The 19826-nt window shown below is 40.8% G+C and overlaps 1 protein-coding gene across 2 annotated transcripts in view; it reads right to left on the bottom strand.

The window, feature by feature from the left end:
• LOC140361165 (glycerol kinase 3) overlaps positions 1-19826 on the bottom strand; it is a 90650-nt gene that overhangs the window by 63134 nt on the left and 7690 nt on the right. For both annotated transcript variants that reach the window (XM_072446884.1, XM_072446876.1), the window contains exon 2: positions 14092-14165. In XM_072446884.1, the coding sequence (XP_072302985.1) occupies positions 14092-14165 (74 nt within the window). The remainder of the gene's footprint in view (positions 1-14091; positions 14166-19826) is intronic.

The following is a 19826-nucleotide window of genomic DNA, read 5'->3' as shown; positions in this document are numbered from 1 at the left end:
AGAGTCCTGGAGACGTACAGGTCCTGCAGAGATGGAAGTCTGCAGCCAATCACCTTCTCAGCAGAGCGCACAATGCACTGTAGTCTCCGTTTGTCCCTGGCTGTGGCTCCAGCGTACCACACGGTGATGGAGGAGATGAGGATGGACTCAATGATGGCCGTGTAGAACTGCACCATCATCTCTGCTGTCAGCTTGGCTTTCCTCAGCTGTCGCAGGAAGTATATCCTCTTTTGGGCCTTATTAATGAGAGAGCTGATGGTGGGCTCCCACTTGAGGGCCTGGTGGTGCCGAGAAAGTGGAGGGAGTCTACGGTGGTGATGAGGGAGTCGGTGATAGTGAGGGGGGACTGGGGGGGCTGTGGCTTTCCAAGTCCACAATCATCTCCACAGTCTTCTGGGCGTTGAATTCCATCAGCCACCAGTGGGTGGTGTCATCAGCAAACTTGATCAGTTGTATGAAGTCGTGGCTAGAGGTGCAGCAGTTTGTGTACAGGGAGAAGAGCTCTTGTGCCGATAGTGTCTGAAACATTCTTCCCCAGCCGCACGCACTGCCTTCGATCCGTTAGGAAGTCAGTGATCCTCCTGCAGGTGGAGTCAGGCACGTTGAACTGGGAGAGCCAGTCCTGGAGCAGAGCAGGGAGGATGGTGTTGAATGCAGAGCTGAAGTTCACAAACAGGATCCTGGCATAGGTTCCTGGGGAGTCCAGATGCTGCGAGATGAAGTGGAGTGCCAGGTTGATTGCATCGTCCACAGACCTGTTGGCTCTGTAGGCGAATTGCAGGGGGTCCAGCAGGGGGGAGGTGAACCACTTAAGGTGGGGGAGGACCACCAGGTGCTCATTAAGTCCAATGATCCAGGGCTTCTTGGGGACAGGGAAATTGATGGACAACTTGAAGCAGGCTGGGACATGGCATGACTCCAGGGAGGTGTTAAAAATGCCAGTGAAGACAGGGGCCAGCTCACCTGCAGTGTCTTAAGGTGGCTGGGAGTGACACCGTCTGGCCCAGCAGCTTTTTGGGGGTTGGATTTCCGTAATAGGCAGAGGTGGCCACAGCGGGGGAGGGGGTGTCAAATCTAGAATAGAAGGGCAGAGTTGCTGGGCCAGTTTTCGGTCGTCTGCGGAAAGGGGGGCCCTGGAATTGTAATTGGTGAGGCGCCGGAGCCTACTCCACACAGAGGCGGGGTTGTTATTTGAGAGCTGTTGCTTCAGATGCGTATTGTACCGTATTTTCCGGACTATAAGTTGCACCAGCTAAAAATACATAATAGAGAAGAAAAAAACATAAGTTGCACTGGAGTATGAAATAAGGTTGCAGGTGTGAGAATAAAAAATAATATCACATATAAGTCGCTCCTGAGTATAAGTATATAAAGTATACTATGAAAAAAGGTGTGACTTATAGTCCGGAAAATACGGTACTGAGATCTAGCTCTCGACACCTCCCTGCAAAATTCATAATGAGCGAAGTACAGGAACAACAAAACAGAGCAGTAATAATAAGTCTGGACGCTGAAAACGTTTTTGATTCTGTTAGCTGGCCATATCTACTTAAAGTCCTAAACATATTTCAAATCAATGATCTAATAAAAAAAATGTGGGGTTCTCTACCCACTCTCCCACTGACTCTGGAATGAGGGGGTCAGGCAGGGCTGCGCCTGGTCCCCCCTAAATCATATCAGAAGGAGCAGTGCAAAAAGCACACATGTTCAAATAGAGACTGTTACTTTTGATCTCAGGGTTGTGAGTTTGAGCCTCACACGTACAAGTTTGTTTTGTCACTGATTATTTTAAATCAGAACACCAAGATGCACAATTTCATGCTACCACCTCTGCTGTTCAGTTCAACGTTTTTCTCTCTCAGAAGGCAAAAAGGCAATGGTCTTTCTTTACTTTTGGAGGGTTACTGTATGTACAGGAAATGCAGTATTGGGGGCACTAAAACCATATCATATCAGCCTGAATGAACCCTTTCCCTTTTAGGCCATATGCAGGTTTCTCTAGCATGCAAGTTTGTTCCCGCTGACGAGGGTGTAAAATCGAACTATTGAAATGAATTCTCCATCGTTATATCATCCAAGATCTAAAAGTTCTCCATTTAATTCCTGTTTTTCGAGGTATAAGAGTTTTAAAACAGAAATCTGTACCGCATTTCCCACGGCACGGCGACCAATCAACGAGTAGTTATCACCATCGCGGAGGCGTGACCATAACAAACATGGCCGGAGAACTCCGAGCACTGTTCACCCGAACGCAAAAGAAAACGCCAAATTTCTCCTGAGTATGACTGCATAATACATCGAGATAGTGTTCAAAACGAAGATGTACAACCACTGACTGGAGTACGGTGGAGGAGACTTGTTGAAAACGCCAAACGATGGTTAGAAATAGACGGAGATGAGCGCAACATTGCGAAGTCCGTTTGTAAACATCACGAACAATTTGTTGTTGACTCGCTTGAGCAAGATGAACACGTTTTCATGGCCCAATTTATAGATTGCCAATAGACTTGGATTCCACTCAACATGCTACATAACGTTCATAGACAAAAAAGACTATCTAGTGCTGAAAAACGCATGCGTGCTAGCACGGCTAGTGGCAGTGCTATGACATCATCTACCCCGAAGAAATTACGATCTTCGAGCTGCTCAGCTACAAACAGCAAATCAAGTAGACCTAATGTGCTACCGAAGATTTGTATTATCTGGAAAAAAGGATAAACGTTATGTCAAAGCTGGAACAAGGACATTAATTGACAAGTTAGCTTTGGCTGAAACTAAAACTGCTGGTAAGTTGGATTTTTTTCTGAGGACATTTGATAATTTCATATTAATTTGTACTGTACTTTTCAACATATTTATCATATTGTCATTAGCTAGCAGTAATTGTAAACTTGTTGGGTTGTCTTCTTCTCTCCATCCACTGCTATTAAAATGTATTTGCAACTCAAGCAAGAGGGAGATAAAAATTAGAAAAACAATCTCAAACAATATTCAAACGTTTATGACAATTCTTGTTATTTTTTCCAGGGAGCTTACAAATGGCCACAGAAATGAAAAAAGATGAATCCGTGCTTCTGTATATACGTGGACAAGACTGTGTTGCGATTGAAGTACGATACCACCGTTTCTGTTATAAGGAGTACACAAGGTTGAGCCTTTATACATCATGGAAAGATGCAGATGAGTTGTCTAAGAAGTCCCATTGACATCTTCATCACCCATGAAATTAACAAACCACTTTTTCTCACGTCCCTGAGTTGACTTGCGATCATGAGGAGGCAGATACTCGTCTTTTGCTTCATGCCAAACATGCTGCAGAAATGACGAGTTCAGTTATGATCAAAAGCCCAGATACTGATGTTGCCATTATAGCCATATGTGATCCGACCACGGGTAAAAAAAAAATATTTGTGATTTTCGTTTTTTTTTACTGTTTTTTACTGTAGCCCGCATTAGCCGCTTTAGCTTGCTACATTCAAAGCCGTGTTCTTTTTTCCTCGGCTTCAGCATAATAAATACGGGCTTGACTTTAACTGTTTTTAAAGACAATTATCTGAATTCTGAATGTGGCTCGTAGCTAAGCAACTGTCCCGATTCATTATCTTCAAAGAGAACCTGTTTGATTATAGTTAATTTACCAAATTGACTGTTAAGGTAATTAAGTGAACAGCATTATATAGATGCAATACTTTTATTACATTTATTGACCTGTCATAAAAGGAACATGTTTAAGGAAGAGAAGATAAGATAACATTTTAAACAATACATTTTTATTTAAGTTAAGATAATCCTTTATTGTCCACACATGGGGAAATTTCATTGTTGCAACGCATGTAGATACAGAGGTAGATACACAGGAAAAGAACAGATCACTCATAGGAAGTTTGAAAAACACTCTCAATAGAAGATCTCTTATAAACAAAAACTCCTATAGACAAAACCTCCCATTTCCCAACAAGGGATGGAGAGGGAAAAATAATAAAACAAATAAATAAATACCATTGCATGTGATCGCGACAGTAATTGCACATGAATATGTGTCACGACAGTAATTGCACATGAATCACAACAGTAATTGCACATGAATATGACAGTATTGCGAGTGTTCAGGACTAACAGTGTTTGTTATAAAGTCTGACAGCAGCAGGAAGGAAAGACCCGCGAAAATTACAAAGCTGCATTTGAGTGAGTACTGTTGTAATTGTTGATTCTACCACCCTCAGTCTGAACTTAAAAGAGCTGTCACCCCCGATTCAGAACTCCGACTTGAAGGCGTATCTTGATCCATGGTGTTGTCTTCGTCAACATATCCTGTGAAATCAACATCCAAGGGAAGGCTTTTGGCTGCTGTTATGGACATAACGGGACAGTTTTCAATATCATTAAATACTTCATTTAGTATTCTAAGAATATTTTGGGCATGTTGCATTTGAAACACAGGGAGATGCTTAACAATATAAATCGACATCAAAAATGTATGTGCTGTTTTCTACAACAGCATCAATAAGCTTGGATCCAAAGCCTGTGCATGCTGTTGTACTCGTGTACAGATGTGTTCCCTCCTCAACTAAACTACTTTGATATTGCACCAAGAGTTCTGTTAACCCAATGTCATCCTCTGTAACACGTCTTTTAGCTAAAGTTGACATCTCACTTTGACACGGTTCGTACACAGGTGTAGACTCTTTACAACCCTGTGGGTGACATAAACATATGCTGTGGCAATAGGTACAACATTAGTGACCGGGTGAAACCTCTGTGACCTGCTCATCAAAATGACTATACAAAGCCTTTCTGAAACATGACTTTTTGCATGTCACTAGCATACTCCTGACCGACTCATCTAACTTTGTGTGTTGTGTAACAGAGTAAATAACAGCATGGGATGGTATACCATTCCTCCCTGCTCTACCCATTTCTTGAACCAGAGCTTCCAAATCTTATGGTAAACCATACATCACAACATGTGATATGTTGGGGAAATTTAAACCCATTCCAAGGGCAGTTGTAGCAACTACTACTCTACATTTCCCCTGTCCACTTAGAGAAGACAGAACCCTTGTTTTGTTCTGTGGCAGGGTTTTACTGTGAAACATACTGATGAGCAAGTTCTCTGGATTTTGTTGGAGATCCTGATTAACCCAAGCATATTGATTTAGTTCGGCTTTCAAAAAGCAATATATTCTGCCAACCTCCTTTAGTGTCAGAGCATAAACAAGGATAGGACACATGTCAAGTCCTTTCTTTTTAACTTCTTCCACAATTCAGTTCACAGTCCAGTGACGGGTCCAGTGTCTTTTTCAGTCCAAGTCTAATGTTCTCCCTGTTTGGACTTTGGCTGTGATGAATGTTGCCTCTTCCATGTGTAGCCGTCTCTTCACTCTTGCCCTTGATTCAATGTCTGCAGTAGCTGTTAGTATAATAAGTTAATATGGGTGTGCCTAAAACAGAGAAATGAATAATTAATAAGCACACTCATCTAAACTTAACTTGCATATCTTATTGCAACACTACAGTAAAACACTATAACTTAACTCTGTTTTAAACTGACTATGTGTAGCTACTTTCTACTAGTAAATCTATGCTTTACAAGTCTCTTTAGAGCAGTTATGATATTAACCTGTTACCACCCACCTATTTCGCCCTGTGCACAGTGGTTGGACATACCCAAATGGCATTGCTTATTAAAAGAGGATATTAAGATAAGATAAGATAATTACAGCCCACATGCAAGTGTGATGCATCATTAGAAAGCTTAGGCCTTCTAGTTTCTGCATATGTGCACATGAACACTGTCAGGGCTTCAGAACTTACACTACAGAAGCCCAAACATAAACAAAACATCCTTTTTTTAGTCTCGCCTGAATATTGTCAATTTGTAATGGTCCTGAGCATGACATACTTCATTGTGTACATATGCTGTTCACTGTACATGCTGTTTATCTTGTTGACAACAACTGTGTAAAGTTTCAGATCTCTGGGAACAGGTATTTTGGTGCTGTTGACCTTTATGTATCAAAAAGTATATTCGGAACAAGTGATCCAAATATGTGCCAACTGTGCCAAACTGCTTTATTATAATTTTAGCTCCTCTATGATCATAAAACATACATTTTGATGTTTTGTAGGCCACTAATACCCATTATAACTGCTAAAAACAATGTATGTGAAAAGGTGTAAATATGCTAAAGGTGAAAAAAATAAATAAATAATGATTTTTATTTTATTTTTGTATTGATATAATAATACATATATCTAACAAAATGCGCGTCCAAAAGGCTAATAAAATCAGAAAACGTGATGCGTAAAATCTAGTCCCCTCCTCTCCTCCTCTTTACAGCTGTTACGCAAGAGAACAGGGACTATTCTGTGTGAGTAAGTTCTAAGTCCCGCCCCCCATTCAAAAGCTATTTTTATTGGCTAGAATAATATGTCAAAGTCCGCTAAGTCACTGCTGACGTTAGCTATGTGGCTAAAAACACGTTAGCTTCGCGCGTCGGAACCGTCGCATTTTTTCCCTCCGGAGGCTGTAGAGAACAAACCCGGTGACAGAAAAAAATGGATGGTCTCATTCTGTAGGTAAGTCTGAGGAAGAGATCGATGCCAAACAACATCTTATAAGTCAAACAGGTTATTTGTTATGGACGGAGAAATGCGTCGGACAAGCCTTAATCCTGACTATTGTCAACCAAGAAAACTTTGTTTACTTGACAATATCTCAATCGGATAACTTCAGGAAAAATACAAGTGGATATTGTTTTTCAATGGTTCCTTACGGACAGACTGAGCAAGGATGTACAGAATTAAAGCCGTTTCGTCCGTCATAAACAGCAAACAGGTAGGACATGCGTTTGTGAAAGTTGAGACTTTCTCACAAACTATTGGCAATTGCTTCTTGGGGCATATTATTCAATCAATGACATATTCGTTTTGTTGAGAGAAAAAGCTTTAAAATGATGTATGGCTTGCTGGTATTGACCACGTAAATAAAAGTGATGAAGTAAGAGAATATTTGAGGTATGGAAAATGCGCACCGGCGCGCAGGTGGATGGTAACAGGTTGAACTTAAACTGTATCTTAAACTGATACTTTCTTTTATTTACATTGCTTTGCTGCATTTTAATTGTATTTGTGTTTTACAATTGAATGATTTTACAGCTTGTTCCGAAAGTAAAGAAATAGAACATGGTACTTGAACTAAAACAAAAATTATTCTGGCACAGTTTATTTTGATTAATTGTATTAATTGATTAATAGGAATTACCAGATTTTACAATGGAGCGTAGTTCACCAAGGTTGGCAAAGCTCTCCCTGAAGGAACTTCTTCTCTCAGCTTGTCCCCTGCAAAGTCACAAACGGTTCAAGTCAGCACACTGTGATCAGACAGAGTCTGCAAGACGCTTAATAGAGCTCGGGATTGTGTCGTAACATAATATCAATAGTATTATATCAGTACAGATTTTAAAATGCTTAATACGAAACATGGCGTTCCTTCAACACTTCTTACAGTTACTCGTAATAGCATTATTCAAGATTTACTTACCATTTGTAGGTGAGATGAACCTCGTCAACAACGATGCCGATGAGGTCCGTCAGGGTGGACAATAAGCGTCGCCATTTGTCATTTAGCAACTAAGTCTCTGGGCTGCCCAACAACAACTGCGGTCTGCCGGTACAGATGTCTTCCTCTGTATTAACCCCGAGTTGCATCGCTGTAACACCAAGTTTATTTGCCTCCGTTACTTGTTGTTCCATGAGAGCTAACAGCGGAGATATGACAAGGACGACGGGGTTTTCAATCATCTTCATTTCTTTAGAAACAAGTGGAGCCAACTGATAGATTAAACGCTTTCCAAATCCAGTTGGAAGAGTGGCAAAAACGTCCTTTTTCAATAGAAATGTTTTGGAGCGGAGCGGGGGGTGTGTGTGTGTGTGTGTGTGTGTGTGTGTGTGTGTGTGTGTGTGTATGTATGTATGTGTAGTGTAATGTAATATATATATATATATATATATATATATATATATATATATATATATATAAAATTTTAATTCCATCCATCAAAACTGTTTAATTTAAAACTGTTTCAAGTTAAAGTAAAAAAAAATGTATGCTGTTCTTCAAAAGTCATTCTAATCCAAAAAATGTGTCTATTCTTACACTGACAATAGGATTGCAAAAGTATACAATTAGAAATACTTGGGCATCTGGATCGATCATAAACACTCTTTCAACAAACACGTACAAGAACTGACACATAATATTAAAGCCAGATTGTTATTATACTTTTGAAATAAAAAGCGCATTACTTAAAAATTTTAGAAAGGCTGCTTCTCTTTCAGTGCTGGATTATGGTGATATTATATACAGTGAGGAAAATAGGTCTCATACTTTCACTGAGAAATTAGTCTAATTAGTCCCGCGGCACAGCGACCGCAGGTGCAATGCGAGAATCAGCCCAAAACTACATATGAGGAGCTTGTCAATGACCTGAAGAGAGATGGGAGCACAGTTTCAAAGGTTAATTACTGTAATATAATACGCCGCCATGGTTAAAAATCATGCCTTACGTCGTGGTCGGGTGGTTAAGGCGCAGCACACATGGTCTCCAGGTGTAGCTGGCCGCAATGTAGTAGGTTCGACTCCCGCCTCCAACAATGTACTGCATGTCCTCCCTTCTTTCACGCTAAAAGCTGTCCTATCTGATAAAGCCTACAGGTCAAAAAGTTTTTTTGTTTTTTTTAAATAGTAAAAAAAAATATCATGCCTCGCACACATGGGTCTCCTGGACAAATCCAGGCCCGTCTGAAGTTTGCCAATGCAATCTGGATGATCCAGAGGAGTCATGGGAGAAAGTCATGGGGTCAGATGAGACCAAAATAGAACTTTTTGGTATAAACTCTACTCTACTCTACTACTATCGTGTTTAGAGGATGAAGAAGGAGGAGTACCATACCATGAACACCAGCCCTGCTGGGAAGCATGGGGGTGGAAACATCTTGCTTCGGGAGTGCTTTTTTGCAAAGGGAACAAGACAACTACACTGTATTGAGGAGAGAATCAATGGGGCCATGACCCGAAGAACAGAGCCAGGATAACCAAGGAGTGGCTCCGTAAGAAGCATATCAAAGTTCTGGAGTGCCCTAGCCAGTCTTCAGACCTAAATCCATTAGAAAATCTTTGGAGGGGGCTGAAACTCTGTGCTGCTCAGCGACAACTCCGCAACCCGACCAATCTAGAGAAGATCTGGGTGGAAGAGTGGGCCAAAATCCCTGCTGCAATGTGTGCAAACCTGGTCAAGAACTACAGGAAACGATTGACCTCTTTTTTTCCTCACTGTATATGCATTTGACAGCAAAGTAATAAAACCTCTGAACGAGGGATGTCACGGTATTAATTTTAGAGTCATGATTATCAGGAGGAGAAATATCACAATTTTACGATCAGCAAAATGAAAGGAAACATTTATATTGTATTTTTTTCCATGTTTAAACTTGCAAATATTCCTTAGAGGAAAATTCGGTTTTACAGCAATTAATTTCTCTGCCCTTTAATACAGCATAGTACTTAAAAAATAAAATTTAATTGCCACAAATTGATTAAGTAATTTAGTAAAATGAATGCTTATTGGCCCCTCTTTTAAGCATTATATAATTTGTTAGTGAGATGAACTCCATGGTAACGCTCGGGGGAGGGGTTTGAAACTTTGAGAAAGTCACTATCCTTTGGCTCACGCCAACAACAAACCGATTTGTGAAGAATAAAAAAGCATTTATAGGTAAGATTACGCTCTGGAATATCTTCCATGTGTGGACAATAAAGGATTATCTTATTTTATCTTATCCTCTCTCTCTCTCCCCCTCTTTCTCCTCCTTCAATCTCGTGCATTGCGTGGCTCCATTTTCTGCTCGCGCTGAGCTGCCACTTTACGCTCCAGAGCCGTCAGCGGTGAGGTGCCTTGCTCTGCCCCTGTAAACTCATGACGCAGTGGCATAAAAACAAAACTACTCACACAGAGTGGGATGATTGAAAAAACAGTTAATTGTAACATCCCTACTCTGAACTCAGTTTTTCATTCAGCATTAAGGTTCATTACAGGAGAATGATACAGAACTCACAGCAAAAAAACGTTTAAATTATCGCAATTATTTAAGGGCACAATGGGTTATTCGTGGGGTTTTTGGAATCCGTGGTAAACCACAGAAATGTATCCAGGCGCAATGCGAGTCACGGCGGCATGCGCACACGTGTGTGTATGTCGGACAGAGCCCAGCGTGTCTACAAGACTGGATAAACATGCTCAACGGCTAGTCCGTTAACCTGTTCACGCCCACCCACCCGCGCTCGGGCGAAAACCATTACATCACTTTTATTTTCGTTGTCAATACCAGCAAGTTATACGTCATTTCAAAAAATATTTTCTCAACAAAACAAATACGTCATTGATTTACATTGAATCATACGCCTCAAGAAGCGAGCACGCACACACACACACACACACACACACACACACACACACACACACACACACACACACACACACACACACACACACACACACACACACACACACACACACACACACACACACACACACACACACACACACACACACACACACACACACACACACACACACACACACACACACACACACACACACACACACACACACACACACACACACACACACACACACACACACACACACACACACACACACACACACACACACACACACACACACACACACACACACACACACACACACACACACACACACACACACACACACACACACACACACACACACACACACACACACACACACACACACACACACACACACACACACACACACACACACACACACACACACACACAATTTCCAAGATGTTTAATTAATTATTTATTTTCCAGGAGCTATCAATTGAGAAGACTACAAGCTGACTTCCCACGGATATAATTTCATCCACCAAGTCAACAAAATGCTAGCAACTTTGTGCATGTGGAAACCTCAGGATAATGATGCAGCTGTCATGTCAGAAGATAGTGAAACAGATTAATGTAAATATATCATTGCTCTAAAATGAATGTTGACCTCAGAGACCTGTGTGTAATCTTATCAAGTGCCAGTCATATTTCATTATTAAAAGTTTTATATATCTTTAATTCATTATTAGTTTTTCATTTGTATTGTTGGTATTGGTATTGTTAATGGATTTGAGAAAAGTTATTCAGGTTTGATGAAAATTGTCAAAATCTAAAATAGTTTCTAAATGGCAATTTTTTCCCTTTTTACACTTACTGGTGTAAGCTTAATATTAATCAGATCAGTCTGAGGTTTTATATATCTAAACTTCAGTTGCCCCTTGATGTGTAAACAAAAAATTGTATCTCTATCTTGCCTGCATCTGTAGTTTTAATGCCAGTAAAAATGCCACAAGTGCCAATTTTCACTAGTTATTGAACTTCAACGGGCTATTTCTCAAAAACAGCAGGAACTTTGTGGAACTTTTTTCATGTTACCTCAAGTATTTACCTTTAAGAAAACACCAAAAGAAAGTATCCCCCATAATGTTGCTACGGAATTGACTTTCTAGCCACTTTTCTGTCTTCGGCAAATGGCCTAAGATGACCCGTTTAAGTTAAAAGATGGTGTTTGGCATCAATCTTTTCCTCACACTGTTAGCTACAGAATGAGACCATCCACAATTTTTTTAGTCCATGGGTTTGTTTATATACAGCCTCCGGGAAAAAAAATGCGATGTTGTTTACATGTACATAGCGTCGGCTTAAGATGACGTAGAACAGAATGATTGACATTATTTTAGCCAAGGCGCCAAGCTTTCAAACAGTGGGTGGGTTTTAGGAAAGAGCCAGAGCTTGTGTGTACAATTCAGATGCGCAAAGTCAGTAAACATCCAGTTTTTTTCAGCATGAGGCTTTACGCATCACGTTTTTTTGATTTTGTTAGCCTTTGGACGCCCATTGTGTTAGATATATGTAATTATTATACCAATAAAAAATAAAAAAATAAAACTTTCACCTTCATATGGGAAATTCATGGGTAAACTCAAATTCACACATTTTCACATACATTGTTTTTAGCAGTTATTATAGGTATTAGTGCTCTACAAAACATCAAAATGTTTGTTTTATTATCATAGAGGAGCTAAAATTGTAGTAAAACAGGTTGGCACATTTGGATAACCAATATACTTTTTGATACAAAAAGGTTAACAGCACCAAAATGCCTGTTCCTAGAGATCTGAAACTTTAAACAGTTGTTGTTAAGATAAACAGCATGTACAGTGAACAGCATTAGCACACAATGAAGTATGTCTTGCTCAAGACCTTTACAAATTCACAATATTCAGGCGAGACAAAAAAAAAAAAAAAGGATGCATTTTCTATGTTTGGGCTTCTGTAGTGTAAGTTCTGAAGCCCTGACAGTGTCCATATGCACAGACCTAAGCTTTCTAATGATGATTCACATGTGGGCTGTAAGATCCTCTTTAATAAGCAATGCCATTTGGGTATGTCCAACCATTGTGCACAGGGCGAAATAGGCGGATGGTAACAGGTTAAACACAGAGACCGAAGTCCACACTAGTGTCAGCATAAGTACTCTGACAGGGCACCTAGAGCTTTCAGAAATGTCAGATATCAGTGTTCTCGCTGAGGGCTTTTGGCATGGCGGCCAGCCATGCTGCAACTGGCACCCGCCATGCCCAAAAGATGCCGCCATGCGGCCGCCGGTACCCGCCATGCTGAAAAGATACCGCCAGGTATTAAAATAACCGTGCGCGCACCGCGGGCATTTTAAGTACTTTTTGCTAGCGCCTACTCAAACCAGCGAGAACACTGGATATAGCGGCAATTCTTAACTTTTTTGGGTTGTTTAATATTTCGCTTTATCATCTCGCACTGGGCTCTGTGCTGCTCTAGTAACTCTTGCTCTGATTGGTCAGCACAATCACATGGTACGTAACCTACGTAACTAGCTGCCATTGACTTGAATGGGGCGCCATCTTGGGCCCTGGGGCTTAGTTATTCTTCACAAAGCAGTTTGTTGCTGGCCAAAGGAAAGTTACTTTCTCAAAGTCTAAAAGCCTGGCCGTTATCATGGAGCTCATCGCACTAATAAATTATATAATCCTTAAGAGTTACAATGAGGGGCCAATAAGCATACATGTATATCATGCTGTATTAAAGGGGTAGGGAAATGAATCTTATACATATAAAAATACAGTATAAATGTTTCCTTTGTTTTTGCTGATAATGGTAAATATTCATAAAATCGTGACATTTCATAATAGCGACTATAAAATGTATACCGTGACATCCCTTCTCATCACTGAATTATATTCTAAAGTAGGATGCAATCATTGGATGCGAGAAGAGAACAGCACTGTATTTTGTTTATTTATAAAGCGCTCATTGGACGTTTACTGGACTTTTTAACATGCTTGCTGAACATCATATGTATTCACAGTCAGAGAATCGAAACAGAATTAGGGGGAAAAAAGGCTAAAAGGACCTTTGCTCCATGCTTATGGAATGAAACTCAAAGGCAATTTAAACAAAATAATTTTATATATTTTAATTATTCAAAGCACTTTTGAAAGACTACCCTCAGTTCAAATTATCATTGTTTTTTTATAGATTTGTTTTTGTTTTATTTATTTGTTGATTATATTAATGTTTTATTGGTATCTGTATATCCTGTGTTTGTTTAATTTGTAATTGTGTAAATGTTTTTATGTGTTAACAAGGGGCTCTTGTAAATGAGAGGTTATTCTCAAGGGCCCTCCCTGTATAAATAAAAGGTTTTATATTTGAGGCTGTAGAGCTTTTTTGTTCTTTTATTTTCAATACATTTACAAAATATTCTAGCTACATTTTTTTACATAGTCATTATGGGGTATCGTTGGTAGAATTTTAGGCCGATAATGAAATGTAATCCTTTTTGGAAGAAGGCTGTAACATAACAAAATGTGAATACATTCCGATTGCACTGAAAATAATGATCAGTTATTGTAAAAAATAAAAAAATATTATTTTCAATTTCATAGCATAGTGAAACCTACCCTTCTTTGGGGAAGCTCTGTTTGATTTCAACTTGATGACGGCTGAGCAGTTCGGATGTTGTTGAATTGAACACCTATGAAAATACAGAAAGCAACAAGTGTTCATCAAATACATTAGCACTGACAAGATTAGGGCTGGGTAAGAAAATCGATTTAATCGATTTTGGATTGATGTAATTAAAATTTTGCAATATCGATTCAAAAGGCATGAGATCGATTTCCTCCCCCATGAAGTTAACCCCAGTAGTCTTGTGCGTGGTGCAGCAGTGGCGCGTTTACGTCCGCTTGTCAAGCGTGCAAGACGAAGGTAAAACTCGGCTCAGCGAGCCGTTCCAACTCAAGTCTGACGTCTGGAACCATTTCGGATTTAAAACAAAGGACAAAGAGCCGGATAAAACCAAAGTGGTTTGCAAAATCTGCGAAGCGCAGGTCAGTTATTGTAGAAATACTACAAACTTCAGAAACCACTTGACAAGGTATCACACTACGCTAACATTAGCTTCCGACAACAAGCCGCCCGGGGAAAAACAAATGAAACTGAGGGAATCACTAACATTACCAGCCGATTCTCCGGTGGTCATAACAGAGATAACAGAGGCCATCGCAACTTTTGTCTGCAAAGATTTACACCCGTACTTGGTAGTGCAAAACGAACGCTTCAAGCGGCTTGTTCATGCGCTAGATCCACACTACGTTATGGTGCAACGTAAACATCTGACAGAAAGTTATCCCGTGTGTGTGAAAATATGCCATCCTAAACGACAATGCCGAATCTGCAGAGAGAGTCGGCATGACACCTGGACATCACGGTCAACGCAGTCGTACCTGACAGTGACCTGACGAGCCACACCGCTAATAATATAGCTAATATGTTGACGGGGGCCATACAGGAGTGGGGGGCCATACAGGAGTGGGGGACTGACCAGCAAAGACCCAGCAGTCATGACGGACAACGCTGCAAATAATGGTTGGTGCAGTGGAGATAATGCAGCTGATACACGTTGAACACACTAGACCTGCTTGTGAAAAAAAACTGTTATTTTGGTATCAGCTTAACAATATAAAATTAAATTATGGTTTAATGGACGATTTTTTTGGCCCAAATCTGAGTCTCATTTCCTCGTGGCGTGGACTGCCGAATAGTCCTGCCACGTATCAATCATAAAACGCACCTACCGCTCACCTGCAGCCGCGTGCGGCTCGTCCTCATGAGAGCAGCACTTTCCGCGTGTCTAAGCGCATTGATCTATCATAATATAGTTCCGTCAGTGTACGGGACAAAATACCGCCTGCGTTCTCAAATCCATCCATCCATTTTCTACCACTTGTTTCCCTTTCGGGGTCGCGGGTGACTGGAGCCTATCCCAGTGACTTCGGGCCTTGAGCGGGGTACACCCTGTACAGTGGCCAACTCATCGCAGAGCCAACATAGAGACATAGACATTACAGACAACCATTCACTCTCACATTCATTCACTAGGGCCAATTTAGAGTCACAAATTTTGCCTAACACATGTATGTCTTTGGACGGTGGGAGGAAGCCGGAGTACCCGGAGAGAACCCACGGTAACAGGGGGAGGACATACAGACTCCACCCAGAGAGATCATGTGATGTTGGTCTGGTCTGGGAATCGGACCCATGATCTCCTTCTTGGGAGGCAAAGAGCGCCTTTGCCACTGTGCCACTCATATCGCCAATTATATTTCTCTCAGAGTGGAAATGCACCTACAATGAAACTAACAGGTAGTGATGCGTCTTTTACCCTTCGGGGTCTGGAGCTTTTTTGGCCGTTTTTGGGTACCTTCAATTTTGCCTTGATATACTACATAAAGAAATGTTCGGTATCTTTTTTTTCAGCACGACCTCACCTATATGATCAGTTAGTTAGTTTTTCACTTTGACATACTATTTCCACATACGTGACCTAAACACACACAGAAAACACAAAGTCTGTCTAGAAAAATTATGTTTTTTTTTTATTGTAAAACCCTCAAACATGCTCAACCAAGCATTTAAAACGGTTCAAACTGAACCACAGGTTGCAAATATGAACATATAAAAATATCATTGTGATATATATTGGCAATAAACAACTATTGACAATAAAAAGTAGGTATATCCACAGGCGTTTTTCTATTATAACCCTATTTGAGCTAATTCTCAAAACAGAGAGCCACATCACAGGCCTTGCACTTCCATGGAGTGAGGTTCAGAAGGAACTCTAAACCAGGTCTAACCCAGTTCTAAAACAAGACTAAACCAGGTCTAAACCAAACCAGGTCTAATCTTGATCAACAGGAAGTGTGCCAATAAAATACTTGAAATACTAAAATTCTCCAAAACTACTCAAAAACAGCACTGACTCCTCTCGTTCGTTCTTTCTCTTTGACTATTTGTCATGTGACTGCATCCTGAACATCCGGGTTAGCACAAGCTAACGTTTTTTTCAGATCCTTTTTATCACAAAAGACGACAAAGTTACGTGCATAAAAGAGCGCATATTTTGACGCACTTTTTTAATGGAATTGAAATGATCATAACTTTGGTTTTATTGGGTAGATTTACATGAAACAATCACTCAGACGTAGCTTCGGGCAGCCGTCTACGTGACTTAGTTTTCATGCTGCGCGGTCCTAAAAGCCGACCATGTTTGCACACGCAAACCCTTCGCCGTCGACCCCAAAGGGTTATTAAACTGGGTGTCCCGTGGCGCACCCGCGGTGCGCGGGTCTCCGCTTTAGTCCTGCTTTAGAACAAATCAAAGCTGTCTCTAGTGTCCCTTCTGTCCTTGATGACTCTCTGTGAGCTGATTTACCTGTGTGAGTTGAGACATGATATTTACACAGAAATATGGTCCAGATAATTATGCACATTTTGTCTTTTGACTCGTGAGTCAGGTCTGGCCAAGAAAGTCTCATTTACACAATTGTGACACGCCAATTGTCTATTGAACGTGCCCGCACCCCGCGCTGCGCCTCGGGACTAATAAGACTAATTTCTCAGTGAATATGTTTCTGACTGTAATAAAACACAGCCTTTTGAAAAAAAAATTTAGAGAACACGACGTGTCCCCTGGACAGTGCTTCTACTGTCCACAAGAGTCTTCTTCAGTGTGTCAAACACTTGCGCTTCCTGCTTGATTGGCCCCAGTGGCCGTTTGTGGTGAATTTTATTTTCTGCGCGCCATAGATTTTCTTGTGCGCGCAGTACGCGCCATAGATTTTCTTGTGCGAGCAGTGCACGCCATAGGTGCGCGCCATAGATTTTCTTGTGCGCGCGCCATAGATTTTCTTGTGCGCGCAGCTTAGAGGGAACAGTGGCCATCTCTTGGGGAAATGTGGGCATTACAGGCGAAAGGTACGGCCAGCCGCAGTATCGCGTGTTTGAATCCCTACTCCGACATTTGCTGCATGTCCTCCTTTCTCTCTCATCATTCCCCTTCCTTTCTTTCTCATTCTATCTACTGTCTAATAAAGCCTACAACAAAAAACAAACAAAATTTTTTTTAAATCATATTTTAATATAACTTGGACAAGTTTGGTGGGCCGGATTGAAAGGCCCAACGGGCCGGATGTGGCCCGTGGGCCGTAATTTGGGGACCACTGATCTAAAGTATAGCATAGAAATCTTAGGAACACCTGTTGCCAATGTTTTCCAAGATATTTTAGAGAAATGTAAAGTTCTGTAATTGAGTAAATGCAAGATGAATACAGATAATACCATACTGTGGAAGACAATATACAGTATAAAAGCCCCTTTAAAGCACAATTCTTGGACTGGAATCCGTTGTGGAAAGTTTCATTTACAATCACAGCAGCCCCTAAAGAGTGAGTCACACCCATACATACACTAACAAAAGACAAAACATGAGCGAGAGGAAACCTGGAGCAAAAGCTCACATCGAGGAGATTGAAAGGTTATTGACACTTCATGGAAAACAACCTAGGAACCTGCTATATTCTTAATCCGAGAGCAAGTTCTTAAACATGCGTCAATGATATTTGCCTTGAAATATGAACAGAAGGAGGCATATAACCTGCTTCACAAAACTATGATTGTCCCTAGTCCAGTTAGGAGCACATCAGACCAGTCCATCTTCTTTAAAGTTGTATTAGAATTTAGCATATACTGTTTTAGGTTTTTGAGGCTTCAGTTTGTTTGGTATTGCCAATATATTTTCATATCATTGCCAAATTAAAATTGCTTGGTGGGCAAAATTCTAAACTGGTAGAAATTCTGTAAATGTTATTTACAACAAGATTTAAATGTATTTCAAATGAGCTGGGCTAGTTCAATTATTATACAGATGGCCACAAATAAATTCTTTGAATCCAAAAATCAATGCCTGCTTTATAATACTGAATGTCAGTAGCAGACTTGGTGTTTTTATGTCTAAACTTGCAAATGTTAAAAAACTAAAAAGCAAGGGTGAGTTTTGAACCCCGGTCACCAGCGCGAATGGCAGTAGTTTAACGTTCCAAAAGTTTAGCGCTCCATGTTAAATTACTGTATTTCTAACTAAGGCTACCCCAAATAAATTGTCTGTTTGTTGTAATCCGAGTCAACATTTTTCAAGTGGATCGGTCGGTAGGCAAATTCTTATTTTTTTTACTTTAAAAAGGCAAAAAAAAAAGCTCCAAATTTTGCCATTTTTTGAGTCGGAGTGACCGCCAGGGGTCAGTCAATGACGGAAAACGTCTATCAACTCGATCAGGAGGCTAAATCTCACGATTTTAAGATATTTCAAATTGACCTTTTGTACGCCGCTATCCTTTATTTTGGTAGCGAAGGCGAGCGGGGGGAACATACGGGGGACATGGGCGCCACCATGTTTGTTGTGATGACGCTGCTGGGCGTGTTTCAATCCCAGAATGCATTGCGTAAGTCAAATTTCACACCCTGACAGAGCGTGACATTACTATGGACAGGTCAGTGGCGCCGACAGAGGTAAACTAACTTGCTAAAGACAATATAACGTCATCCTTGTGCGTTCTGTTATATTGCAGAAGCATGCGGAGGACTGAATATGAAATCGCACATGCATTGCGCTGTGCGTCATCAGTCTTTTGGGATGAAAGTTAGGTTTTACCAGCATGATAAAAAATATTTGACACGGCGGTTCAGGAAAGACCGGTCGGTGAGTTGGCGAAATAATTGAAAAATAAAAGATTTTGACGTTTTTTCAACAAAATGCTGATATTTCAGTCGGCTAGTTTCATACCAGGTCGGTCGGGTTACGGTAAACAGGCATATTATTTTGCTCAGCCTAACGTCTAATGTTTAGAAATGTGAAAAGAGCCTTAGCTAACTTAGCTTGTGACGGATAACACAAGCTACGGGTCCAATCAACAAAGCTGCCGACCCACTTCACCATTAGAAAAATTGCAGGCCTCGCAAGCTAACATGGCTAACGTGTCCCACGGCAACTCTTCACCCACAGAGAGACGAGGTTCCGCCAGCCCGGATAAAGAATATCACGCTGTAATACTGCTGGAGGAACACACATGAGCACTAATCTCTGAACCGATTAGTGCTCTTGTGTGAAATAAAATGCAAAATGCAGCGCGATATAGTGTCGCTCAGAATGGACATGAAAGCAATCGTGGTCCATGTGCCATTTCCATGGATGTATTGGTTGTTTCAAAGCACAACAGTGGAGAGAGCGGTGTATTTTATACACAAGAGTGTGACTGGGAGTTTTGTTGTAAGAACGAGTACAGAGAACAACACACGG

The sequence above is a fragment of the Eucyclogobius newberryi genome, unplaced genomic scaffold, assembly GCF_026437365.1.
Source record: "Eucyclogobius newberryi isolate DKJ021-1_F unplaced genomic scaffold, fEucNew1.0.hap1 SCAF_1, whole genome shotgun sequence".
NCBI classification, from domain to species: domain Eukaryota; kingdom Metazoa; phylum Chordata; class Actinopteri; order Gobiiformes; family Gobiidae; genus Eucyclogobius; species Eucyclogobius newberryi.
Note: the sequence above shows the minus strand (reverse complement) of the source record. Positions and strands in the feature narration are given on the sequence as shown.